The sequence below is a fragment of the Scatophagus argus genome, chromosome 20 (genome assembly GCF_020382885.2).
Source record: "Scatophagus argus isolate fScaArg1 chromosome 20, fScaArg1.pri, whole genome shotgun sequence".
Lineage (NCBI taxonomy): Eukaryota > Metazoa > Chordata > Actinopteri > Scatophagidae > Scatophagus > Scatophagus argus.
This window is the reverse complement of record NC_058512.1, coordinates 19,072,994-19,099,348: the sequence shown is the minus strand read 5'-3', so window position 1 is coordinate 19,099,348 and position 26,355 is coordinate 19,072,994. Positions and strand designations below refer to the sequence as shown.

General features: G+C 40.9%; 1 protein-coding gene across 2 annotated transcripts in view; it reads right to left on the bottom strand.

Moving 5' to 3' along the window:
* The window catches only part of LOC124051912 (rapamycin-insensitive companion of mTOR-like), a 28,815-nt gene extending 3,974 nt beyond the window's left edge, over nucleotides 1-24,841 (bottom strand). The window contains exons 1-37 of one of the 2 annotated variants that reach the window (XM_046375699.1): nucleotides 24,663-24,841; nucleotides 24,478-24,525; nucleotides 21,960-22,057; nucleotides 21,292-21,356; nucleotides 21,068-21,199; nucleotides 20,078-20,141; nucleotides 18,496-18,622; nucleotides 18,218-18,387; nucleotides 18,000-18,067; nucleotides 17,832-17,899; nucleotides 17,516-17,598; nucleotides 16,967-17,054; nucleotides 16,799-16,889; nucleotides 16,636-16,702; nucleotides 16,477-16,557; nucleotides 16,288-16,388; nucleotides 16,003-16,168; nucleotides 15,720-15,821; nucleotides 15,480-15,526; nucleotides 15,236-15,371; nucleotides 12,763-12,962; nucleotides 12,086-12,212; nucleotides 11,039-11,203; nucleotides 10,864-10,940; nucleotides 9,796-9,874; nucleotides 9,592-9,701; nucleotides 8,216-8,303; nucleotides 7,574-7,666; nucleotides 7,362-7,468; nucleotides 6,430-6,653; nucleotides 5,315-6,347; nucleotides 4,801-4,978; nucleotides 4,589-4,673; nucleotides 3,785-3,979; nucleotides 3,488-3,646; nucleotides 1,383-1,506; nucleotides 1,154-1,292 (exon numbers count right to left, since the gene is read on the bottom strand). In XM_046375699.1, the coding sequence (XP_046231655.1) occupies nucleotides 1,154-1,292; nucleotides 1,383-1,506; nucleotides 3,488-3,646; nucleotides 3,785-3,979; nucleotides 4,589-4,673; nucleotides 4,801-4,978; nucleotides 5,315-6,347; nucleotides 6,430-6,653; nucleotides 7,362-7,468; nucleotides 7,574-7,666; nucleotides 8,216-8,303; nucleotides 9,592-9,701; nucleotides 9,796-9,874; nucleotides 10,864-10,940; nucleotides 11,039-11,203; nucleotides 12,086-12,212; nucleotides 12,763-12,962; nucleotides 15,236-15,371; nucleotides 15,480-15,526; nucleotides 15,720-15,821; nucleotides 16,003-16,168; nucleotides 16,288-16,388; nucleotides 16,477-16,557; nucleotides 16,636-16,702; nucleotides 16,799-16,889; nucleotides 16,967-17,054; nucleotides 17,516-17,598; nucleotides 17,832-17,899; nucleotides 18,000-18,067; nucleotides 18,218-18,387; nucleotides 18,496-18,622; nucleotides 20,078-20,141; nucleotides 21,068-21,199; nucleotides 21,292-21,356; nucleotides 21,960-22,057; nucleotides 24,478-24,525; nucleotides 24,663-24,714 (5,037 nt within the window). In that variant the 5' untranslated portion in view covers nucleotides 24,715-24,841. Of the gene's footprint in view, nucleotides 1-1,153; nucleotides 1,293-1,382; nucleotides 1,507-3,487; nucleotides 3,647-3,784; nucleotides 3,980-4,588; nucleotides 4,674-4,800; nucleotides 4,979-5,314; nucleotides 6,348-6,429; nucleotides 6,654-7,361; nucleotides 7,469-7,573; nucleotides 7,667-8,215; nucleotides 8,304-9,591; nucleotides 9,702-9,795; nucleotides 9,875-10,863; nucleotides 10,941-11,038; nucleotides 11,204-12,085; nucleotides 12,213-12,762; nucleotides 12,963-15,235; nucleotides 15,372-15,479; nucleotides 15,527-15,719; nucleotides 15,822-16,002; nucleotides 16,169-16,287; nucleotides 16,389-16,476; nucleotides 16,558-16,635; nucleotides 16,703-16,798; nucleotides 16,890-16,966; nucleotides 17,055-17,515; nucleotides 17,599-17,831; nucleotides 17,900-17,999; nucleotides 18,068-18,217; nucleotides 18,388-18,495; nucleotides 18,623-20,077; nucleotides 20,142-21,067; nucleotides 21,200-21,291; nucleotides 21,377-21,959; nucleotides 22,058-24,477; nucleotides 24,526-24,662 lie in introns of those variants that run through there. The other variant, XM_046375700.1, reaches the window with a different exon arrangement.
* Between the last annotated feature and the right edge of the window lie 1,514 nt (nucleotides 24,842-26,355).

The window sequence follows — 26,355 nt, the reverse complement described above, 5'->3', positions numbered from 1 at the left end:
AAGATATTATTAAATGTTATAAGACCAGCTTGACAACAGGTAATAAAAGTCATTTCACTATTATTTTTATTTGGGTTTTTTTCATGTCTTTATGGGGCTGTGTTTCAGAGGTTGGCCTTGGCCTTTTCCTTTCAGTGAAGTTAAATCTTAATGCTTCAGCATACCAAGACATTTTGGACAATGCTATGCTTCCAACTTTGTGGCAACAGTTTGGGGAAGGTCCTTTTCTAAGGTCTATAAAGACATGGTTGGATGACTTTGATGTTGAAGAACTTAACGGACCCGCACAGACCTCAACCCCATCGAACAACTTTGGGATGAACCAGAACTGGTAGCCAGTTCTTTTCGTTCAACATCAGTGCCCGACCTCACAAGTGCAGTGATAATCTGCATGAATGGACAAAAAATTCCCATAGAAACAGTTCAAAATCTTGTGGAAAGCCTTCACAGAAGAGTGGAAGCTGTTACTGCTGCAAAGCTGTCTATGTATTCAGAAAACAATGTCATTAAATTTAAAAGCAGGAAAGAGCAATAAACGTATCATCCTCTGACAAACCCAATGTCTACTGTCAACATCTGCCCATGTTGTTCTTCTATGTAGTGCTAATATAACTAACTTAAACAACATATCAGCTAAAAACAAATACATACAATACATAGTCTTCAGAATTCCAATTATAACAACCTGTCATGTCTGTCCTTTGTAATGTATAATGTTTATTGCATGTATGTTTCTCTCTCTCTCTCTTTCATCCTCTCTGTCCTGTCTACCTCTTCTTCCCTCCTTCACCCGGCGGACTATCAGCATGATAGTTCTCCCTTGTGAGCCGGGTCCTGCTCAAGGTTTCTTCCTGTTAAAAGGGAGTTTTTCTTTGCCACTGTCTGCTTGCTTGAGGGTTCAAGCTCTGGGTCTCTGTAAAGCACCTAGAGACAATTTTGATTGTATAAGATGCTATATAAATAAATTGAAATTGTATCATGTAAAGGATGTCACCTGTATCTGCTGACCTTTAGACCTCAGAGGCCACTAAAATGTCTTTCCTGCAGTTTCACATCACTTTCCCCAGTGCTAACCTCTGCTCAGATTTCTGGTAATCGGGGTCATGATTAGCTCAAGAAATCTTTTGGATCTTCACAGTAATTTTCTCCTTACTGGTATAAATGGCACATCTTGGAAGAGCTCCTGAATGAAGCGGCGTGAGGGGAGGCGGAACATGCAGTGAGCCAACAGGTAGGACACCTCTGAATACAGACAGATGTCATCAAATGCATAGGGAAACTTCTCCTTGATCCTACCAAGAAAACACATTCACCTGACACATTAGAATAGGCTGGAAAAAAAAGCCAAAACTGAACTCTAACTTTAACAGGATCAGCCTCACGTTAACAAGCTGGTCTCATGGTTTTTGGTCCCCACAGAGGAGCTGAGATTGATGACCAAACGAAGCACCTCCTTCCTCAGTAGTACCCTGCCAGCCGGTGCACCCTCCGGGATGGACTTCACCCCTGCCAAGGTACAAAAGGAAAACATAATGATCTGAAACTAGATATACGCTGATGTGGAAGTTCAGGGCTGGGCCAAAAAGTCATGGGATGGGGTTTTAGTTGAGTTATTTCCTGTTTTATATTGTCTGTTCTCATGAGGCTTGGTTTACTTCCTGTACCTTACCTGTCTAAAATTCCTGGGCACATAAAATCAGATGATTTTGTCTTTTTTGGAACACAGTGCTGGTACAGAAAAAGTTACTGAACACATACAAACACGTTTGTAATAATGTTAATATCTGTGCCTAGCTTTTGCCTTGGCTAGATTATGTTTTCCTGATCTTTGACTGATTTCCTTGGGTAAGTAAAGACACTTTTTGAGTAAGTTCCTGTATCTGAGTCATGCAACTCCACTTGCCTGTGGTTCCAGTTGTACAACATACAATCAATAGCCTATATATTTTTAAATTGACAAGTTTATTTTTCTTATACAACTACAATGCTTAGAGAGCCTCTTAGAGAGAGTTTGGGTATTTGGTATATGTGCTATAACCGTTTAACAGTCCTGTTATTCATCCTCTCCTCTGCTGCTGTGGTGAAGAGATACACCACCAGAAGAGAAGATACACTAGAGGGTCCCAGCTGATTTTGAAATAACTGGCTAAATACACAGATTGCCCAGCCTATTTGTGATTTTTATTTTTTCAACTCATTTATAACAATGAGCTCCGTATGGCTACAGAAACATCCCAGCTGTTGATGATTCAGTAATTGTGCTTGTTAAACAGGTGTTTCATAATTTCCCCCATACTGAATACTGGGTTTTGTTACAGAAACAAATAATCAGAATGATAACTTGATGGTGGGTTTTTAAGGACCATAATGATACTAATAACTGAGAGTTATAAAAATCTGACGATGATATATTGGATTAATATATCAGATACATTGGTATGTCTGATCAAATATATCGATATTCATTTTCTTTAAAAAAATGTTAACATTTTTGATCATCAGTAGGGTTGAGGGATAGTGACACTTTAAGATAATTAAATTTAATTGAATAAGCTTATTTAGATAAACAGTTCTTCGTGCTACCGCTCTTGCTGGTGCAATTAAACTCTTGTAGAGGAAGAGGATACAATGAGATGATGTCATTTAAAAACCTCCAGTCAAAGCTTTGACAGTGGAAAAAGATGACGGAAACATGACCTTTCTTAGCCAGGTGGTGTTATGCACGGTAAGGCACAGGAACATAGGACCCAAAGGCACGACTCAGAAACAGGGCTCGAAAGTCACTCATGGTCTTTCATGGGAAGGCAGAGATTCGGTACACAGGTGGGCAGATCCCTAAATCAACGTCCGTTTCTTCTGTTTCAGGCTTTGTTGCAGCTCCTGGTTTCTGGCTGGTAATATCAGCTAGCAGAACTATGGCTACTACTAGCAGAGTGACTACTGTCCAGAGCAGGAATCAACTATAAGAATCTTAATTTGAACTAGAAACTCGTCTAGATACTGATCCAGCGGAAAGAATGCTGACCCAGTGTCGGTTCTGAACCCTCTCAAGGAAACACTCCATTATTATTTATTCTTGTTTTACCTCAGTTTCTACCACTGCCCCTCTTTGCCTTCTATGCCTCCTCTGTCAACTTGTTCTTTTTCTTCTGCAGGGGTAGAGTTTCCACAGATACTCTGTTCTACCTGGGAACAGCTACCAGGGAAAACAAATCCCGTTCCTCTTTTGTTTGTGCAATAACAGACATGCTTTCACTGTGCCGTAAATTGAGCCTTCTTTCTAGAATTTCTATTATCCTACCTACTGGCAGACAGAAAAGCAAAATAAGACTAACACAGAACTAATATTACTTCATAATAATACGTTTAAGGTAAAAAAAAAAAATCTATTTCCACCTTAATTTTCTTATTTATGAGCTGACAGCATAAAGTACAAGCTACAAATTTCAAGCGTAAAAGGTGAATTACAACTCTGTCGAGCACCTACCCAAAACAAGCTCTGTGCTGTGAGCACTACCCCCAGATCCCTGGGACACAGTGTCACTGCATCCAGACACCCCTGACAGCTTGGCTTGGACCATGACCTCCACATGGTTTCCTGGAGGCAAACTGTACCACTCTGATAATGAGGGCACTTCTGTTAGATCTGAAGAGGAAAATGAATGAAAATGAGTTCTACTATACTCAATAGAAAACCTTTGATGGTATCAAATAGCAGGTAGCTCATCAAATAAATATGTTATGGCAATGTGTGTTGGACTGTTGAGTTTTAACCAGATCCCACCTGGGTTGTTGTTTTGAGAGTTGTCGCCAAGCGCAGACAGTCCAGCACAGTACAGGCAGTTGTTATTGCTGTGTTCTTGAAGACCCGTCTCTTCGGAGCCCAGCATCTGCTGCTGTTCTGCCCGGCTCACTGCCATCAGCTCTGTGATACTGAGCTGAGAACGAAGCGTTGCTGGCCGACATCCATCACTGGGACCTGAGGACACACACAGCACATGCTGCCCATTTGCTGCAACACTTCTACCAGCGAAACTCATTGTCACCCACAATTCCAACAGACTCTGGACCAAATTATTTTCTTGCAGTTTTGTGAATTGCTGCAGAGTGTGTTGGCCTGTTTGTTAGTGCTGGAGTACAAATATGGAGTTGGAGTTGATGAGGTACAAAGCATTCACTTTCATCTTCCAAAGCCAAGTATTTAGTCATCAAATCAATCATACACCCAAGATTACTTTACTGCTGTAAACCGTCCCAGTGCTGCAATGTGCCTGTATTTCTTTTTTTCATCACCGTAATTATTATTGACAAAAATCAATTTGTGAATCAATTCAGATCAGTGCCATTCTAATGTGAATGAATGTGAACGTGAATGAAAAATCTGCACTATGACCATAAAAGCTCAAATGTAAAAAGGGTTACAGTCTTCACGTGTGAAAATGTGAAACTGTGTAAGAATTGTACTGCGTAAGATACAGAGATCAAAACTATATTTAAGTTAAATAATATTTGTGGCTGCTGCAATTGACAAACATACCATGAGCTGTTAATATGACAATGCCGTGCCCTGTTCCTTCTAAAATCTCACCATCAGAGTCTCCAGAGAAGAATTTAGCAGAGCAGTCCTCAGAAGGCGGGCTCAGCCTCTTTTGGAAATACGGTGTTTCTTTAATCTGAGGAAATCCAACAACAAGAGTCCCGTCCCACTAAATTCAGGTTACAGGATATCTCAGAGGAGAATCAAAATAGTGATGTGGTGTTTAGTTAACAAAACACATTCTTATAGATGATTAGCCCTACCTGGAACATGTTGTTGATATTGACAGGCAAAGCCAAGCCCATGTAGTCATCAGAGGAGCCACAAGTAGCACTGGACACTATGGAGCGTACAGAGGAGGAGCGCTGCAGCGTAGTTTGGTTGATTGGGCTCAGCAAGTCGTCCTTATCCAGAGATGCAAAGCTCAATGCGTTCAGAAATCTTAAAGACATATAGACAACAGGGAAAAGGCACATAAAGTGTGTTTTCATTCCTCCTGTCGTGCCATAATTTGCCAAAAATGTTCCACCTTTCATATGCAGTCCGTTTAAACTAAACTAAAATTATAGCCTCGTGGTGTTGCAGTTTACAGACGTGTCTCTCCAGACAAGTTAAGTTAGTCATGTTTTGTTTGTGTTTGTCTGTTGTGTTTTGAGTGTCTTGTTTTATTGGGTAGTCGCACTTCCTGTCTGTGTGTATCTAGCTTGTGTAGCCAACCTCTCTTGGAAAATTTTTACAGAAGAGTACAGAGAACAACATCTTGCGCATGACAGGTACCTTTGTGAGGTGAGTCTGGAATCCAGACTCCCTGTATTCATGGTGATGGCATCAGTAAAGAGTATGTCCTTGGCTGGGGAGGCCAGGGCCTCACTGTGCGACAGAGACGGCTGGATGCGTTGGTGTTGCAGCCTTCTTAGGGTGGTGTAGCCCAGAGCGTCACGAGGACTTGTGTAGCCGTTGTGGGAGCTTGAGCACTTCAGTGTGGTAGCATATCCCAAAGCATCTCTGGAGCTAGAGTACAGGCGGCAGTCAGCTAAGCTGCTCAGGGTGGTCACTGAGGGAGACCTGAGGGACTGGGCTCGGCGAGGCAAGGTGTGGGAGGAGCCAGGGGGTACAAGCGAGGTAGAGCAGGACTTGGGAATTGAGAGCGGTGTAGAGCGGTGTTTCGGTGTCACTAAGTTCTGTATGGTCTGGGTACTTATCACAGTGTTCAGGCTGACACAGTCGGTGTCTACGCAGGAGGGCAGGGTCTCCCTGGAGGGGCTGGAGCTCATGGAGCTGATGCCGCTGGTGGTGGTGTCGGTATTAAAGCTCTGGCTGCGGCTTTTAAATTGGGCGCCACTGCCTCCAGGACGCCCATCTTCAGCCAAACGCTCACAGCTGCACTGTTCCCGCTGGTTCTCAACTGTCCTGAACCCTGCATCCGTTTCCCCCTCCCCACTGCTGGGGATGCTCCCACCATTCTCTATGGCTTTATCCCCCGCAAAAGAGGTCTCTCTACAACCAGAAAGGCTTTTAGACAGGTGGCCATTATAAAGAGGGAACACATCTGCTGCTACAAACGAGTATTTAAGTCCCTGTTTTCCATCCAGCCCTTCTTCTTTACTTTGATTGCTACCTTTAGAGTAAAGGGTGTGGGAAAGACTCTTCCCAGGCAGAGACAGGGAGTTGAGAAGGCGGTTGCGGAAGCGGCTAGAGGCCAACACGGTGAAAGGGCTTCGGTCTTTCATCACTCTGGGGCAAAAGTACAAAGAAGACTCCTCTGAGAAGTCACCGCCCTCTACCCTTTCATCATCAAGCATATATCCACCTGTAAATAACACAGCAGCAGCCATTGCAGTTGTAAGAGTAATCAAAACATTCCTTTACTTTATCGGAGAGTTTGGGCTTACCGATTTGTACAGAGTCACTCTCACTGGTGTGCCTGGAGCCCGTGGACTCTGTGAGTGTGAGTGTACTGTGGACAGAGGACAGCCTGGGCTGCGTCTCCAACTCCTCTGGGACGACAGGCCACAGCATACTGCGGCTATGTCTTACAGCATCCCAGCCCTGCTGCTTCAATGTGTCGCAGCCCTGCCTTGTCTTACTGATGAGGCCAAGCACATACAGACACGCCCTGCAGAGAAGCCACAGAGACACCAGAGGCGGATGTCTCACACTGATGACATTTCAGGACTTAACAAGGAAGTATACACTTCATGTGGTTTTAAATACAGGAGACTGCTCTGTGTAATGTTGTCTTTTTACTACTTCTCCGCATTGGAAGTGCGAAGGTGTCACATTGTGTAAGCAAATATCTGTATGCACTAGCATTTTGGCAAATATCTGAGTAGTTTTGTAACGAACTAGAATCACCGCCTCTTGATTGTTTGCCTCTGTGCACCAGTCAAGCTGCAGTTTCTATCCATGTTTGTCCAGACCACTGACATGCACTAAAAGATGGACAATGCATCTCCATTTCCTCCCACTGCATAAAAGTAAAACAAAAATATCCCAAATACAACTGCACAGAAGATGTAATCAGCTCTTTGGAGGCATAACCATACCGTGTAAAAGACTGATGGGGCTTGAGGAAGATGAGAGACTTTCTTCATCAGCAGTCGTATAAACACAAACCTTTTTTTAATTTGAATAGCATTAATTCATCAGTTCTCCTGCACTGCTCTGAGATCAGCTGGTCATCTTACTGTTACAGTAGTTATGGTGGCTGCTCAGACTGTATTTGTGTTTTGCTATGTGTTTAGAACAATATTATATCAAAATAAAGGCTGTCTGAGTGTCCAATCCATCTTTGTTTTGTAAAGTGAGCTGAGGTTAGTCCTACCCTCTGATGGACAGAACCTCACAGTGGTGGGCCAGAGACACTATATCAGTGATCACCCCGTCCTCCAGCAGCAAGTTCAGACCCCAGTTTGATGAGCCTATGTTTCCCTGGCAGAAAAGACAACTAGTGAACATCAGCTATGGATTTTCTTAAAATGGCATATGTTTTTCCAAATACAGCAGTTGAATAATTACAGAAATACAAATGCTGACCAAAGCCCAGAGTGCTGCTTTCAGCTTTTTGATGCCCTCCCATTTCTCCAGCGCAGCTGATCGAACACTGTGGCTTAAATCACGAACCACATTCTGCAGAAGGAACAGGAAAGAAGTATAAGGAAAGAAGCAACCACCACTCTGTTGAATAAACTAGATTAAAATATGTATAAATTATGCACATGACCCAGCAAATAAATAACTGAAGAAATATTTAATTAACTCAACTGGTTATTTTTAATTATTATTCTAACTGTATGAATAGTTTTATTGAATATCTTTTAAATTTTTATTTTGTAATGGCATTTTCTTCAAAAACATTTCACAAATCTTTCACAAAGACACATTTTTCATAATGTCACACTTCATTAGCGTTTAGGTGTCACTGCCATCTCATCTCTTACCCAAAGACATGACACCTTGTCTTGCTGAAGGGGTCCAGCAAGACTCCTGCCAGATTTATAAATAATTTGAATTCACATTCCTGCTTCAAGCAGTGTGCATGAATGAATGGCTGTCACCTGCTGAGTCAAATGTTTAATGGGTCAGATATTCAGCTGTAAGGCACACAGCTATGAACCGCATGTCCCAGGATGTCAAACTCCAGTTTGTAGCTGAAGTGAAACAGACGGATGAACTTACTTGGGCTTGAAGTAACTGGCAGCCGGTCTTATCATGAACCAGTTGACCATACAAGTGTACAGGGAGGTAAACATTTGGCCTCTGTAACCTGCCATAACACACACAAATGATTAGGTAATGAGTTATATTAAGTTTCAGCCATGCTTTGATTTTTACTCTATATGGAAATTTGTCTCGCATGTAACATTTAGACCAGATGATGGCACAAGATGTAACACTACTACAAGGACAAGGATCAGTACTTACATACTTAGTCCCTGAAACAAATCTGTATGATAATCAATCTATCCACTAATCATAACTTGAGGGACTCTAGTGTAAATAGTCTTTTTCTTTTCTGTACTGTGTACAGCTGCAGGTACTGGTTTCCTGTGTATTTATTCTTTTTGAGTGCACATCCTTCAGTTATCCTTGCATGCTTTGCACCCTCTATATCCTGTTTGCTGCTGTAATACTGTAATTTCCCAGTTATGGGACTATGTGCATGTTTTTGGTATTGTGGGAGGAAGCCGGAGTACCCGGAGAAAACCCACACAGGCACAGGAAGAACATGCAAACTCCACATAGAAGGGCCCAGAACCCTCTTGCTATGAGGCAACAGTGCTAACCACTGCACCACCGTGCCGCCCATTTTGGGACTAATAAAGGATTATCTTATCTTATCTTATCTTAAGATGAGCAGTCATTGGATCATTGAAGTCATCGTCTGAGGAGCATAAAATTCAGTGCCCCTTCTTTCCAGTAGATGCTGGGATATTTCAATCTGGACCAGTGTGGCCATATCACACGGTTCTGCATTCAATTTGTACTTGTAAGTCATATCCCGAGTTGTTTTCCAACTTCCGAAGCCGGAAGTGACAAACGGAATGCAGCAATTAGAATTAACAAGAATTACCACCTCCCGGTTGTATGCCTCTGCCAGCTAGTAAATTTGCAGTTTACATCCATGTCTGAATGTTTTCCAGTGAACATTTTCCAGCGAGAAACATGCTGCTGGACTGTTCATCACACGGTGTAACACCAGTGACCTGTAGCTCAGTATCATCAAAACCGTGACCTTGTGGTGAACTAACACCGTGTGTCTTTTTGTGTACATTCAAACAAGAGTCAACACAAGAATGGGACGGCTGTATGGATGGATTACAAACACACAGATGGGCAACCACACAACATGATGCCTCTAGCTACAACTGTCACTTGAGCGGAGGAGCAACAACCGTAATAATAGCCCTTATTATGGTGGTGAAAGAGTAGGACTGGAGCTACTGGAGCATCAAAGCATACTGTATGTCAGTGATGTGCCTCCATTATATTCGTGTTGTGTTTTATATTTGTATCTGTGTTCTAAATACAGTAAACAGTGCGGGATGAGTCACCTTTGGTTGCTGCGGCGTACATAATTGTCCCCATTAACAGGCTTGCGGTATGTGGTGAGGGCCTCATTAAGTTGCTCTTCTATCATGTCCACGTACTTCAAGTTATACTCCTGAAGGAACACACAGGAGCACGGAACATCAACAAGGTTTGTTCATGTCAAAAACAAAAACCAGAATGAAGGATGTACCGGGGGTGAAACTTACCTTCTGCCATTTCTCCATTTCCTTAGTGATATATCCTCTCTCACTGAGATAAGAGAAACCCTTTGGAATAGATAAAAACCTGGTGAAAACAGACATGAGAAGGTTTATTAGTATAGCACCTTACAACAACAACAATTCAAAGTGCTTTACATTAAGACAAAAAAAAACTACTGGCAGCTGTGTGCCTCTGCCAACCAGTCAAGCTGCTTACATCCATATCTCATAACTCGTTATCTCATAAAGTTACCACTATATCAACGTGTAAGGTTGCAGTGAATATTGTCCAGTCCAAAGCAAGCCGTCGTCACGTAGACTCTGTTCACAGAGGAGCACAGAGGACTGATCCAGAGCGGTATCACACAGCACAACAGCAGTCAACTGAAGCTCAAAACCAATGTGCTGAAGCTAGAAATTCTAAAATGTGGAGGCTAACACACAAGTCTTTTCATACATGTATGTTCTTAACGTGATAGCAGGCTGAGTTTGTAACTGTGCTAACATGAATGCTAAAATTGTCTCCACGAGTCCAGGTTTCCGGTTTGGTTTTGGTTTGGGGTTTTGAAAGTTGGTGACTGATTTTTTTAAATGTTCTTCTTTGGCCAAAAATTATTTCAGTTCACCTCTATGGGACCTTAGTCATTTAGTGAGATCAATATTTAAATCTTTCTTGTTCTTAATTATAATATACTTATCAGAGAATCACCACATTTTTAAGTTTTCAACAGTATCAAAGTGTCTGTACGTCCATGTTGAAAATAGGGATTTCTAATAGCTAATTTTAGCACACTTTTAATGGTGTCGTAAAAAAAAACAACTGAGATTTACACTATAAAACACAAGTGCATCACTGCACACAGAATTTAAATTACAGGAGGACCAGCTAGTTCACAGGAAAAAAACAGCAGGCAATTATGCCTGCAATTATTACTGAGGAGGAAACATTTTCCACATAAACACGCCAGATGGGATTACAACTACTGACCATCGTCGGTTATGTTAAAGTCATCCCACCTGCCCCAGAGAAATAAATTGAGTCCAAATGGAGCTAAAGCCAGATAGTTATTTTACCTCAGCAGCAGTAGCACACCCTTGTCCCCCAGGTGTGTGAGAGCAGGTTTCATCTCTGTCAGTGCATGTAGGTTGGTCTGAAGAATAGCACATAGGGCAGGGGGCTGATTAAGTGCCAGTGGTTTAAAAACCCACAGGTCATGATTCAATCAGTTTGTGGTGTATGCTCTCTCACCATGTCTTCACAGGCTTCATCTAGGATGTCCAGCGCCTCCATGGAAATATTCTTATTGCGGTCATGAAGTTGAGTGACCAGGAGCTCGATGCCCCAGTTACTGAAGAACTCCACGCTGGCGCGCAGTAGGACCCGCAGGTGCTTAGTGGCGTACAACCTGCAGGTCTACGTTCAACCCATACAAGACAGGAAATTATTAGATAAAAAAGAAAAGTTACTGATACAACTTCACTCTTTTTAAACCATCTTTACATGAGTTACCTCTTGTTATATTAATACACTTTAGTGTATTAAGTCAGATTGAAAAGTCTCCATTCCGTACTGATTCAATGGTGTGCAAGTAGAAATGAAAAAGGTGGCGTAGAGACAAAGGGCTGCCACGCAACCCATCATGAATGCTAATCTGCAAAAGTATGCGCTAATCAACTGCTCAAGTCTCACCCACAATCATCAACTGTATCATAGCACCACAACTGTCAGGACTTAGGAATAAGAAAGCTGGCCCTTACTCACCTGACTAATAACCCTGCATGTTAAGGGTCGTCCCGTGCATAAATCATTAAATAAAAACAAAAAAAGATAAGATAGGTAACTAAATAGATATATATCTGGAGAGAAATATAGATATACACACACTAAATTATATTGGCGTATGCTTTCTTATTATAAATCAATGCAAGAAGTGAATAATCTTCCTTATCTGTGCATTTTATACCATGACAAATAAACACATTTTAAGAGCCCAGCTCTTTGTTAGACTGAGCATTATAAGAAATCAAATACCTGGGCCTTCAAAAGGTGTTTATTTACTGTGCATAGCATAGCATACACATTCATTTATCATCTTACCAGTACTTTTATAAAGACATTTTTAACTCAGCTGACAAAAAGTTGATATCGCAAAGAATGCATGGTGGTGGTTAACACTGTTTGTTGAAAACTGGAATAGCTGCATACACCAGACAAATACTAATCAATCAGCTCGTCTCTGATTACACAAGAAGGTGCTGTGGTGAAGCTGCCAAAGAGAGCTGTGTTGACTCTTACATCAGTGGCAGCAGTGAGGATTTTGGACAGAATGACCCGAGCCAAACCATCTCGACTGTAGTCCAGCGTGGAGACCGTCAGCTTCAGCAGGTGCTCCTGATTCTTCAAACTACATACGTTCAACAAACTGACAGAACAGACATGAGCGAGCAGCTGATTAAAGGAAATTATTCATTATTCATTGATTATTCATCTAAGTTGTAGCGGTGGGCTATAAGACCCAAATGTGTCTAGTTCAAGAGTCCACACCTAAAAGCTAAAATTGGCATGCTAATATTCACAGCTATAATCCTCATCATCTTAATTTAGCATGTTTGAATGCTGCCATTCGCCTGCTGAGGTTAATGGGAATGTTTTAAGAGCCTGACTACAATGAGTCAAGTTATATATACATATTTGCTAGAATAAGTGAACCTGCAGACAGTGGTAGCACAACAGTTTGGGAATGACCAAAGTCATCAGGATTCATCCTCTCAATACCACAAAGTACCACATGCCCGTATTAAATTTTAGTCTATCTAAGAGTTATCTGTCCTAGCAAGGTGCTACTCTACATGCACAGGTACAACCAGATAATAATACTAATAATAATAGTAATATTATTTACACTGCATACTGCCTGAAATAAGCACATAAAAACACATATCTAAAAAAGTACTTTTCCAATAGCTTCTCACCACTGAAAAAAGCTGCACTTCTCAAGCATCTTCACACCATGTTGGTGGGCTGACACTGTGCCCAGGAAGAGAAAATAATGCTGGCTGAGTGTGGTTAGCAGCCCACTGCCCTGCAGACTGCGGTCAGGTTTGAGTCCAGGAGAAGAAAACAAACTCTGGACAATGTCCCTCACCAGGTCTTCCAGGTACGCCTGGCCTTCCTAATAGACAAAGTCAAGTGGATGGGGAGAGATAGGTGACAACTTCTTTATGTTCAGGTAAATGGAAATCAAGTATGTAATACTGTTTCACTTTTATCTCAGTTATAAACTAAAATCACTAAAATCAAACCAAACCCAAACAGTAAGTGCTGAATTTGATTGATTAACACTGTAAAGAAGTCAACTCTGATATAGACGCACAGGAAAGGACAGCAGTTTAGAAAGACTCTCAGACACCCAACTGAAAAGTGAAACATAATGACAAAAAGAGTAACGTCAGGTCATCATGTTAATTTATTGCTCAAGTTTGCAAAATATAAAAACATTACTCCAGTGATTTAGTAGTGTATACACGCAAGAGACATTAAAAAACAGGAGGTGAAAAATCAAAGCAGCAAAGGCCTAAAGGGGCCACTTTATCCCACTGAATGTACACCTCTGCCTTCCAGTTAGGTTGGACAACTCATATTCAGACTAGTTATTTTTGAGTACATCCCAAGAGTAAGAGTTTAAAGTGTCACACTCCTCAGTAGGACTGTCTAGCCCAGGGGTCGGCAACCCGCGGCTCTGGAGCCGCATGCGGCTCTTCAGCGCCTCCCTAGTGGCTCCCTGGAGCTTTTTCAAAAATGTATGAAAATGGAAAAAAATAGGGGGGGATATATATTTTGTTTTAATATGGTTTCTGTAGGAGGACAAACATGACACAAACATTCTTAACGTTTTCCAATGCTGTAAAAATGTTTATAATAAATATTAAATTTCAACATTTCTGTCAACGACGATGTGCGTCACAGCCTGCGACACACGTTTCAGTGTGGCGCGGTGCCACGCAGGTGGCTGTTGTAAACAAACCGGCGGGTGTGTCATGGGCCATGGATCCCAAAGGGGAAAAGCGAAAGATAGCTGATGAGAACAGAGGATTCAAGGAAGAATGGACCGAATCATCTGCTTTCATTGCCGATTGCCTGCATGTTTGCTTTGTAATGAGAAGTTGTCAAATAACAAAAAGAGTAATTTGGAAAGACATTTCCAGGGAAGGCATGCTAAATTTGCAGCAGAACACCCAGTTGGGAGTGAGAGAGAAAAAGTGCGATTGCTTTACTTTTGGAGAAATTAGAGGAGCGCAAAGATAGATTTAAGAAGTGGATTGCATCTCCAAACTCCACTTCTGCTGCTAGTTTTGTTGCAACGTAATAACGCGTGGAAAACCGTTCACAGATGGTGAGTACATGAAGGATTCATTCATCAAATTGGTCATTTTGGTAAGCTAATATACACTTACAGCCTGTGTTCCCTTCATATAAGGCTTTTAATTATTTGCGGCTCCAGACAGATTTGTTTTTTGTTTTTTTTGTTCAATATGGCTCTTTGAACATTTTGGGTTGCCGACCCCTGGTCTAGCCTTACTCTCTGTTTCCTTTCATTATTATTGTTATATTGTCACCTGTTGCATTGCTTTGTACCAGACATCCCCAGTGTGTTTTGATTACGTGGGTTTTTGGACTCCTGCTCCTTTTGATATATTAAAGTTCTTGAGTAAGATAGAAGTCCTGGTTCACTGTCATGCTTTTGGGCCCTGTTCACTGATCCTCACCCACCTTAGCATAGAGCTATGCTAGCAGCTCTCTTTGACTGAAGTTAAGGACAGCTGTACTTTAACATCAATGCTAACATGCTGATGTTTAGCAGACGTAATTATTGACCATTCGTCACCATACTTTAGCATGTTAGCATGGTGAGACTTAGTAATAAGCACTAAAGATAAAGACCAGCTGAGGCTGATGGGAATGCCCTTAGTTTTGCAGGTATTTGATTATACACCAATGTACTGAACAAATTTATTTTGAACTGATGATAACCAAATTAGACTTCATCCCGAAACTATGAATGTCTGCGGCACATTTCATGGTAATCTGTACAATAATTGTCAAGACCTCGTACAATGAACCAAAAATGTCAAACTAATAATAGTGCTATAGAAAAAGTCATAAGATGACCACTTAAGTCAGTTAGATTGATTCTCTGGGGACCATTAATGTCTAAACAAAATTTTATTTTAATCCATCAAGTCACTGTTGAGCCATTTCAAACTGGACCAAAGTGGTAGAGACAGATTTTCCATCTCTAAAGCCACAAAAACCGCATGGGTAAGAAACACTGAATCCAACACATCCCACAATGCAATAAATACCATCAAGACAATCCAACAAACACCTACACAAACTAACACAAATAAATGTAAAGCAGTGTAACTAGTTACTGTTTGCCCTCACCTCTTCAGATGCCAGGAGGAACTCTATAAACTGACAGCCAACCACAGTGAGCTGTCTGGCCTGTGGATGCTCCAGCTCCATGCTTCCATACAATTTACTGCTGGGCTTGTAGAAGAAAAGCAGCCTTTGCACAAATCTGTACAGAAAAAAAAAACACACAAGCATGCAAACAAAGCACATGACATGCTCCTTATCAGTGTGCTGAAAATCAAGTGAGAGTACATATGAGGGCAGAAACACTTACTTGTGCATTTGTTCATCCTTGCTGCTACGTAAACTAACATTTGCCCCCTAGGAACAAGGAAAAAACATAAGTAAGATTTAATAAGGATAAGATCAATTAAAAGCACCTTAGATTGCATTCCACAGTAATACAAGTGGAGCAACTGCAGATAAGCCCAAACAGTGAGAAATTATCGTCCTAGCTAGGCAGGGTTGATTCTGGTACAGGTAAACGATGGAAACAAATCATTTATACCTTTACCTTCAAAATGGTTTCAATGAGGGACCAGTTCCAGTCTAAGTTCTCCTTGTGGTTGAAGATGTGGCTGTCTCTCATGTAGGTCATTAGAGTATCCTCAGTTTCCTAAAGGACAAATACAGTTGGCATTATTTATTCTTAGTAGCTAATGCCATACTTAAAAACCCCAAATGAAGGTTTCTTGATTACTTACATGAGTTCCATTAAGTAGAAAACACTGAGCCCTGTTTGAGTAGTGAAACAGCTAAATATACACCACAGGAATAAATGACGTTTATGAGTGTACCTTGACATTGAAAATGTCTCTCTGAGGTTTAAAGTGCTGGTCTCGGCAGCAGTGCGATGCTCCTGAGGTGCGGAGGATGTGGTCCAAGTAGAGACTGTACGGTTTAGCTCCATGCTTCTTCTTCTCATGAAAACACTTCAGGTAGTTAACTGCAGCACTTGCTCGTCTGCAAAAAGCATCTATTTCAGTGGCAATTGTTTAAACGGCAGACACTAGTTTTGCATAAATTACATCCCCTTTACTAAAACAGTCCCACCTGTAGCATGCCTGTGTTGAGGTACTCACAGTCTCTTCTCTGGACCAATATCAAAGGAGGCTGCCATGTTCATAAGGGTGGGCAAGCAGTGTAGATGGTGGCTGTGGCTGTGAGGGAGAATGGTGTTGGCCTGTGTGAGAAAAATCTGATTTACACACAAAAGCACTCTAACGACCCTCGTGTTCTAATCAACGAATAGGAGTACAGGAAGGAGGTACCATATGGAGAAGTTCTCCCAACAAGATGGTAGCTCGTACGGACATGGCATCGTCGCTGCTTGTGATCACCTCGACAAGACCCTGTGGAGGTCAGACACAGTGTGAATACTGACAGGATGATATAACCACAAAGGAATTCTATGCATGAAATGGTTATACCTCTAGGAGTCCACTCTTGATGAAGGCAGAAAGGACCAAAGCAAGGTAATTATCCATCAAGTCTGGCCTAGAACAGAACAAGAATTCCAATTCAAATCTCAACAAAATCTTATCTTTCAGCACACATAATGATATACTATAAATGAATAGATACAGTATTTACCTCGAGCATGATCGATATGGGAGTACTGTTTTTGCCTCAGAAGCCACAAATCCATCAGATAACCTCCAGCTGTCCTGAAACCTGCTGGGGTCTAAACAGGTAATAGTTTCAGTTCAGCTTCTATAATATCAGACAAACGCATGTAAAGAGTGATGCAACTATACCCACCTACACTACTAAGTGCTTCATTGAAGTCTGCAGTTGCTACAGGTATGACAAGCTGGAAGATATCATAAAACACCTCCAGCAAACCTTTCTGTGGGGGAAAGACGAGTTCAGCATGGTCAGACATGACACAGGTGTACAAAAAATGAAATAAAATGTATGTATGATGTGGCCTGAACACTTGACACTGCTATACGATGTGGCCTAAGATTCTACGTTTTTTATGGCTCCGTAAATACAACTAAATGAAATACTCTGTCTTGTCCTTGGTTTGGTTTTATACAACTTTGCAAGAATTCAACTCCAAAGACATCAACATATTTGGTGTCTGTGGGAAGCCTGAGAATCCTCTGAAATGTTTGCAATTGGAACTCCTGGGGTGGAAATGATAATTTTAATTCAAGAATTTCAAGGGATATAAGAGGCATTTCATGTTTCATATACAGATTTATACAATAATGTCTGTTTTTACAAAGAAGCATGAACTCCTTTAGCTGGTGGATGAAGGTCTTGTCCTTTCGCAAAATATGACCGTTAAAACTGATTACCTACCCGCACTTCCATATTTGGTATACAAAGTAAGCCAATAAGAGACTGGATTCCAGAGTTGCCTGACTTGCAGAGGTTAATGATGCCTGCAAAATGAAGGGGACAAGAGTTAGCGAGAGAAACACCACACACGTTCTCCATAACTCTGCAGAGATTTACAGCACAGTCAAATATTCTGCCGTGTTATAAACAAAAGCTTAATGGGAAGGTTAATTTAGAGATGAAAGAACAATGTTTTCTAAGTGCCACATAATTCGACAAGACTTTGTTGTGTAGATATTTTGGCTAAACAAAAACGACCATAAATAACACTATTTACCTGACCAGGAACGAAAAGAGGCAACTATAGACATTTTACTGGCCATGAACCGAGCCTCCCTATCCTCCCTGAAGACAACAAATAAAAAATATTTAACAATGACAAAAAAAGAAAAAAAAATTCCTACAAGTTTATGTTAAATGCTTCAACAGACTTTGTGGAACTCACTTGAGCTGCCCCTCTGCTCTGTCACCAGTGTGTTTGTAGTGAAAATCTGTGTAAGGGGCCAGGATTTGCTGAGAAAGATCGATTTGTTTTATTAATAACACCAAACATACTAGACTACAGGAGTTGTTGTACTGTATGGAAAAGATAGATAGATAGATAGATACTTTACTGATCCTGAGGGAAATTCAATACACGTTCAGTTTGAGATGTGTCAGTACCTCAAGTTCAATGTCAGAGCGGATGTACTGCCTGGTGTGAGGGTGGTTGAGGAGGTGCAGGATGGTGGTGATGAGAGCTTCATTGATGCGACTCAGCTGACAGTCAGTCACACTCTTCAGAATGGTGCTGAGACCGCCCCGCTGTGCTACCACAACAGGATTCTTCAAGGCTGCAGAATAAAGGAGCCACACAGAGTTCGGCCAACACTGTTACACTGCTGACGTCAGAGTGTGAGTGTGTACGTGTGTGTGTGTGTGTGCAGGCTGCTTTAACTCACTGAGCTCACAGACTATGGCAATGCAGGCCCGCACCATACGATCTCGTTCATGCAGCCCGTCGTTGCCCACGGCAATGAGGGAGTTGGTGACGGAGGAGGGGAAAAGCAGTGCATTCACAGTGATCATCTGTATGAACCAACAGCACAAACACACAGCGCAGTCAGTTTTTCACCACGCTAACGGCGAGGCTCTCGGGATGTTGGCTGATCGAGCAACCACTTTGCCTGAGACTGAAATATCACAACACCATTGAGGACTGTCATGTGGGATAAATATCCATGGTGCCCAGGGATAAATCCTAATAACCCTTTTGATTCACTGACATTTCCTCTGGCACCACAATAAAATTATGGCTCCAGAAGGAGATGTATGAAGTCTGTAAAACTGGGGTATAAACTGGGATTCGTGAGGAGGGGCAGCCCTTGTCGAATGAGGCTGGGAGGTTGACTATGGGTGGGTTGGTTTCCACAAAGTACATGGCTGATTTTTCAGAGACTACTTCTTCTGCAGAATGGAAAACTGTAAACACTGTGTGAGATTATTTTATTTAACTATTTACAACCCTGATTCCAAAAAGATTTGGGATGCCACGTAAAACTTAAATAACTATTGCCTTGGCCTTGTGGTTGTATGCCTCTAAACACCAGACAAGTTCAAGTCATGATGTCAAACAATGGCCAGAAAAGAGTTTTTGCAGAACATTATGATATCACAGTGATGTTGACCTTTGACCTTTTGGATATAAACTGTCATCACTTTATCATTTAGTTATGCTAAAACATGTTTCCACTTAGACCTGGATTTGGCCAGGGTACGATCCAAGAACCTTGTCGCTGGGAGGTGACATTGCTACCGACTGCACCACGATGTCACCTAATTTGCAAATCCTTTACAAGTCATATTCAGCCGATTACAGTACAAAGATACACTGTCCTATTTAAAGTGCTCAAGTGCTAAGTTAAAAGGTACATAATCCGACTGCAAAGCAATGGCCAAGGCACAAAGACATTGCATTTAGTGTCAATTAATCAGAGACGTGTTTTGGATCTAACAAGAATTAAATGAATTAAAATCAGAGTGTCATCTGTCATTCCTTTTAAAATTCAGGTGCACCTGCAAATGGCCCATTGCTGTTTAAATGGCCAATTCGGCAAGTTGAAGAAATAAATTGTTTCCTGCTGAGGAAACGGATCTGCTCATGGACCAAATCTGTCCCCAAATCTGTTGACTGCAAGAAATCTATTCGACTTCACTTAATCAGTTTCACTGATTCAGATTCATTAAACTGAGGAGGAGTGCTACTGCACATCCCTGCACACACATGCGTTGTAACTCTGCCTATGTAGAAGCATCTCACTATCTGAATAATGCTGCTTTTAAATAACAGAAAAGCAGTTGTGGTGGTAGCGCTGAACCAAAACTATAACGGGAATTTGCTCATTCTATACATTCTATAATGATCTCTAATCTTGACTTTCACAAACAGAGTGATAAATACAGTATTAGTCAATCTTGATACACTGCATTCATGCACCTGCTTTGTTTCAGATGGTCAGAGTACTTGTTGGAAGCACATCTCACCTTGCGTGCAAGTCTGAGAGCCTGAGTTCTTTCAACTTCGTTACTTTGCTGGATATCTATGCACCTAGGAGAGAATCAAGAGGACAGGTTTGTTAAGCAGAATGCCACTGCTCTTCTCTTTGTCTTGACCAACAAAACCCTTTGTCAAAATGATGACATTCGGACCCAGATGCAGTAGACAGCAGACACAAGGACTAGGAGAGCTCATTTATTGAAAATAATAAAAACAGAACCATTTGTACAAAGACTATCGGCAAAGAACAAAATATGATCAAGGTATGGCCTTTCTGATTTTCAGATTTTATTACTGTGCAGCTAATTTGCACTGTGTGTCATACTGGACGCATTACTATTTAGATAAAAACTGTCCTACCTGGTTAAGAAGGGAGACCCATCTCTGTGCCTCTGTTTCCTTACCAGCTCTTTTCAGCACACCAATTCATTTATCACTGAACATGTTCAATGTTAACTCTGTATTCACTCACTCACTCAGAATCTCCAGAATCTACAATTCAGAATTTTTTTAACAGAACCAACATGTGCCTTTCTAGTCAAGAGGCATTCAGTCATCCCTTCCCAATTATTCCGGAAGGGATACAATTATCTGCGGGGGTCATGAAAAAACGTAATTCTCAGACAAACCCTCCACACATGTACATGAATTAAAAAGTGAAAGTTTCAGCGCTGTACACACACCTAGATATGATTTAGAGATTTTGTTATGTACACTTTGATATACATCCATTACACAAAGACATTCATGTAATGGATTACATTCCTCTACAAAATGGAGCAAGTATAAATATTAAGTGACAGCAGGGGGTAGGGTATGTTCACTACGGGGTGGGGATGGTATTCTTGCAATTTATGTAAATTGTGAAATTCAATTAAAAAAAAATAACGTGGCCATCCTTTCACTTAGCAACTGTACATTACATGAAAACTACTGAAAAACTCATAGCTTCTATACATCAGGTCATCCTTACTCACCTCGCAATCAAGTAGTCCACCTGTAGCCGGAGCATCTTCTCAAGTACACAGCTGTCCCTGATAAGGTAACGCAGAGCCCGTAATCCAGCTGCACGTACTTCCTTGGCATCATTCAACAACGCTAACCGAAGACTTGGGAGAGGAAAATCGGGGAAGACTCATCATCAAGATCATTGCAACAGAAGATACTGAATAAGCAGTAGCCAACACGTCCAAATGCTCACCAAATAATTATCTCCTCATATGTAAAGCCAAGCTTCTCCTCTGAGTGGCCAACATTGCAGAGAAGCTGTGAGGAAAAAAATACCACTGAGAATGAGGTTACAACTTCTGGACAGGCCATGAAGATATGTTTACCTATGTGAAGTCACTGATTATATGACTCATCACCATGGTCTACACGTGTAAAAGTCAGATGGATCACCTGCTGATTGGTCCAAATTAATATATATGGTATAGTGGCAGAAATTAACAAAGCATAGTACACTTACTCAATTATGGTACTTAAGTACAGTACTTAAGTACTAAAGAAAACAAAGAATACCACTATTACTACTGCATCTGAACAACAACTGGCCAGATTGAATTTTGCCCAGCATTTCCCCTTCAGCAACACTTTGGCAATAACAATTTATTGAAAAATAATGGATTTCCATGAACTTTGCTGAAAACATTCCTACTCCCCACAGGAAGACACCTTTCCACTTTGGACAATACAAGAGCATTCCAATAGCTCCACTATCAAGTCAAAATCCAAGATATCATATGATGTAGCAGGCTGGTCACATTCAATCTCACAAGGGTACGTACCCTTTAAAATGCAATGACCTCATGGTCTTTTCATTGACGCCACACGTGATTTAGAAGTACTGGTTTTCATGTTTTTACAAACCTTTACAAAGTTGTTAAGATGGCCAAGTTTGCGCACGTTGGAGACCCCTTGCTGTCCCGCAACATTTTGAAGAATTTCACGTAGGTTCTCGGCAGGATCTGAAATCAGTTAAGGGCAACATGGTCTTTACACGCAGACCACAGTAACACTACCTCTTCATGTGAACAGAAAAATATTCTTTTCGAACAAATATTACCATAATGAAAGGTGTCAAACAGAAACAATGACCACATCAAACACAGCAAGGGTAAATACTGGTACCCACAGCAAAGGGACTATTTCCTTTTGTCTGACATATACAAGCCCACAGCTCACTTTCTCTTGTGAACTTCTGTTCTTATACCAGTGACTAATCCATGATTTGAATTTGAAGATGTGAACAAGTAAGTAAAAAATAACAATAATATAGCAATAAAGTAAGTCAATCTCTTGCACTGAACTCTTCACCATTTCTCTTTCCATTTTTGCCATTCTATTCCAGGCCTGAGTGAAATTTTCCAGCACAGAGTGAAGTGTTGTTGATGAGATTACTACTTATTTAATAGTAAGGACACTGTCTCTGTAGTAAGGACACTGTCACATCTGTTACTGGGCTCACTGAATTTAGATGTTTGGATAAAACACTGCAACATCTTTCATGATTTATCCAGCACGCAATTTTAAGTGTAATTAAAATAAATTCAGAAAACTTTATTCAGAAACCTTATTTATCCCACAATAGGAAATTCTGTTTGACAGTGGTAAGACCTTAAAAATCAAAATAAATAACTCATACATAGCCACTGAACAACAAGTGTTCGACGCTGGCCCTCAAACAGCGAATACACATATATATCAATACATATATACATGTATACCCATATACAAATATACACAGGTCAGAAGAAAAGGCAGAAACAACTACTACTCTTTGCTTCCTGCATTTAGCAGCCTAATAGAAGAAGGAATGAAGGAATTTGAGTAGCGATTTGTTTTGCTCAGGGGTGCGTAAAAGCACCGACCTGAAGGCACTGAAGTAAATTCTCTGGCGAAAACATTGTCAGGGTGACTAATGATGCATTTTTAACCACATGTTTATTCCAAAGTGAGCTCTTCTTTACAGACAGTCCATTGAACTAACATATACAGGAAAATGTTCAAAAGCTCTAAATAAAAGAATGGTTTAAAAAAAAATTACATAAAATACTTGTGGAAACACTACAAAAGTTCAGCTTCCGCATCAGGTGGATTCTTTGTTGTCCCCTTCTAACAACTAACTCTCTGTTTGCATTGAACTTCAGCTGAGAGTCAGCAGTGTATGACAGCAGCACTAGTATCCAGGATATTTTGGCTACTTAATGCCATCAGTGTGAGTTACCTGCCTCTGATGTTTAGAAGGTTTTTCTATGTGTTCTGAGCAGGGCATCTCTACATGTGCTGGCCTCATCAGTAAGACGAGGCAGGGCTACGACACGCTAAAGCAGTACGGCCGCTTTTTTCTTACTAGTTCGGTTTTAATTAGTTATTTGAAGCAAAAAATAGATGGTAAAATGTCATGGCTTTACTTTTGTACAGTGTGAGGAAGTGGAGAAGCACTGTCCATCATTACACATGTCAATGCTCACAACAAATGCACTAAAAAAAATACACCATGTAATTATTACTTTCTGTTCATGTAAGTATACATGTACGTAGTGTGTAGTGTATATATAAGTGTATATATATAATAATTTTAATTGAATTTTATTTGATTCTAAATCCACTGTTGGATTCATGATATCCAATACAAATTTCCTTAACACATGTACATGAGCTATGAACAGACCTACTACTGAAGCACACTTTATGATAAAAAAAAATTCTTGTTTGCAGCTAACATAAATCTAAATCTGTATCAGCCTTTACTCTTTACTAGGGGGCCGTGGCCTTAAGGCTGGAGAAGCGGCTCATGATCGGAGGGTCACCGGTTCGATTCCCCCACTGGACAGGACAAAAATTTGGGTGTGGTGGAGTGATTAATGCGAAAAACAAGGGCTGGTGTGCCCTTGAGCAAGGCACTTAACCCCCAATATGCTCCCCGGGCGCTTGATGCTGCCCACTGCTCCTGTGTGTGTTTCACTGCATGTAATTTGACGGTTGTTGCATGTGTGTGTTCAACTAAGGATGGGTCAAATGCAGAAGACGAATTCAGTGTGTGTATGTAAAAATATATATACTGTCAATAAAGTGATTCTTAATCTTACTAACAAACAACTATCAAACCAAACCAACATCATGACATGTCTATGAGCCGGCATGAAGCTTTGACTGGACCGAAAGTAGCTACTACGTCTAAGTCTTTCTAACTTGACAGTGATGACTGAGTTGGGTAAACACGCAGGCAAAACATGCGGGGACAGTTTAAGTCAAACATTTTACACTTAATTTGAGCATGACACCACCCACAGATAATATGTAGCCGCACCGAAAACACCAAGCAGAAAGTCAGTCATAGTGCTGCTGAGTGCTGATGCTGTCCTAAATGTGTCAGCGAACATACCTTTAGAAAGATCCAGGGGGACGTTTTCCTCCCCGCTGTCATTCCGACCTGTCGGCACGGACACAAAGTTATCAAATGAGGTCAGTTGGTGACCGGCTCCGCACAACCTCACTGTTGGCGCTAATTCAATGTTTGAAGTCTTACTGAGAGTGCGGTCAAGCAGTGTGAGCGGAAATCTGTCTCACCTCGCATCCGACTGCTCCGTGTCGGGCGGCCTCGGATGCTGCTGACCGCCATCTTTACAGAAGCCGCACTCTCCCATTAGAAATTCTCTGACATAGTGGACTGAGCGCGTGATGCTATCGCGAGAATCTCCATCCTGTCATTCCCTGTGGCGCATCTTCATTACTCTGCCAACTGAGCAGTTCCTCTATTACAAAAAGCTATAGCCTCTATAATGTTTAGTGACACATATAAAAAAGTTTATTTATTAAACTTACATCAGCGTGTACAACAAGGTATATCATAAAACTTGTGTCAGAGAGACAAGGTTGTATTCCTTCTTTGTGCTATCAGGTCTAGTCCTCTTTTCCTCCCTTATGAGGACTTGTATATAGCTGTATATTGCACTGTGTTTACTGTACTTGTAAATTGTTAATTTGTTAATTTATGACCTCTATACCTTTTTTTGTAACTGTTTTTGCACACTTTTTGCTTTTTGCACTCTTTTTCTGTTTTTTTGAGCTGCCACGACAAGTAAATTTGCCCACTGCGGGATCAATAAAGTTCATTTTATCTTATCTTATTTAAAGCTATTAAAGATACTAATCAAGTCATTTGTATTATTTATTTTGTTATTCAACTATACAGCACTGTGTAATAGTCTTAGGCCACCATTAGATTTGTTGTTGCCCTAATTAAAGTCATTGCTTACACCTGCATTTGTCGGGCTAATTCATGTCAAAATGACTGCTGTGAAAAAGGTCTATTACAGTTTGTCCAAGACATGCTCAAGCATTACACATTCCTGTTGTATGAGTTTAACTCACTAGAAGCTTGCCAATATGTATAAGACCAACTTTCAATCTCATCATTCCATTTAAAATGCCAAAGATCACAGAATTTGACAGACATAAAATCATAATTTTGCATCATCAAGACAACTCTCAAAGTGAAATCAGGAAACAAACTGGATACTCAAGATGTGGTATGCAATCCGCTCTAAAGAAATATAATAATATAATCTATCCTATAATCAGGAGAGGTCAAGGACAAAAAAATGGACCGGAAGGCCAAGAAAACTTTCAAATTCTGATGAGAAGTTTCTCAGAGTTTCTTCATTGAGAGACCAGAAGAAGTCCAGCAAGGACCCGGCTCAACATCTGGCAGTTTCATCGGGATGCCAAGTTGACCCTCCTGCAGTCTGCAGAAGCTTGATCAGGAATTGTCTTTGTGGCAGGGGAGCGGCCAAGAAACCACCTTTTCAGAAGGGGAACAGAGTGAAAAGGCTAAGATATGCTAAAGTTCACAAAGATTGGAATGAAGATCCGTGGTAAACAGTATTATGGAATGATGAATCCAAGTTTGAAATTTTTGGGTCAAATGGTTGAGAAAATGTGAAAGAGTTGGAGAGGGATAGAGGAATGAGTGCTTGCTGCCTTCAGTGAAACATTGTGGAGCATATCTGCCAGTAGTGTTGGCGAGATTGTCCAAATTGATGGGATCATGAATGCTGAAAAGCATAGACTGGATTTAATTCATCATGTCATTCCTTCTGCAAAGTGGCTGAATAAGAATGATTTTATTTTTCAGCATGACAACAATCCCATGCACACAATGCAGCAAAATTGTATTTGGAAAGAAAAATAGCTGATAAAACACAGACAGTTATTTTTAAAATTTTGTGTACATATTTCCTGTATTTTCTGTTTATATCTT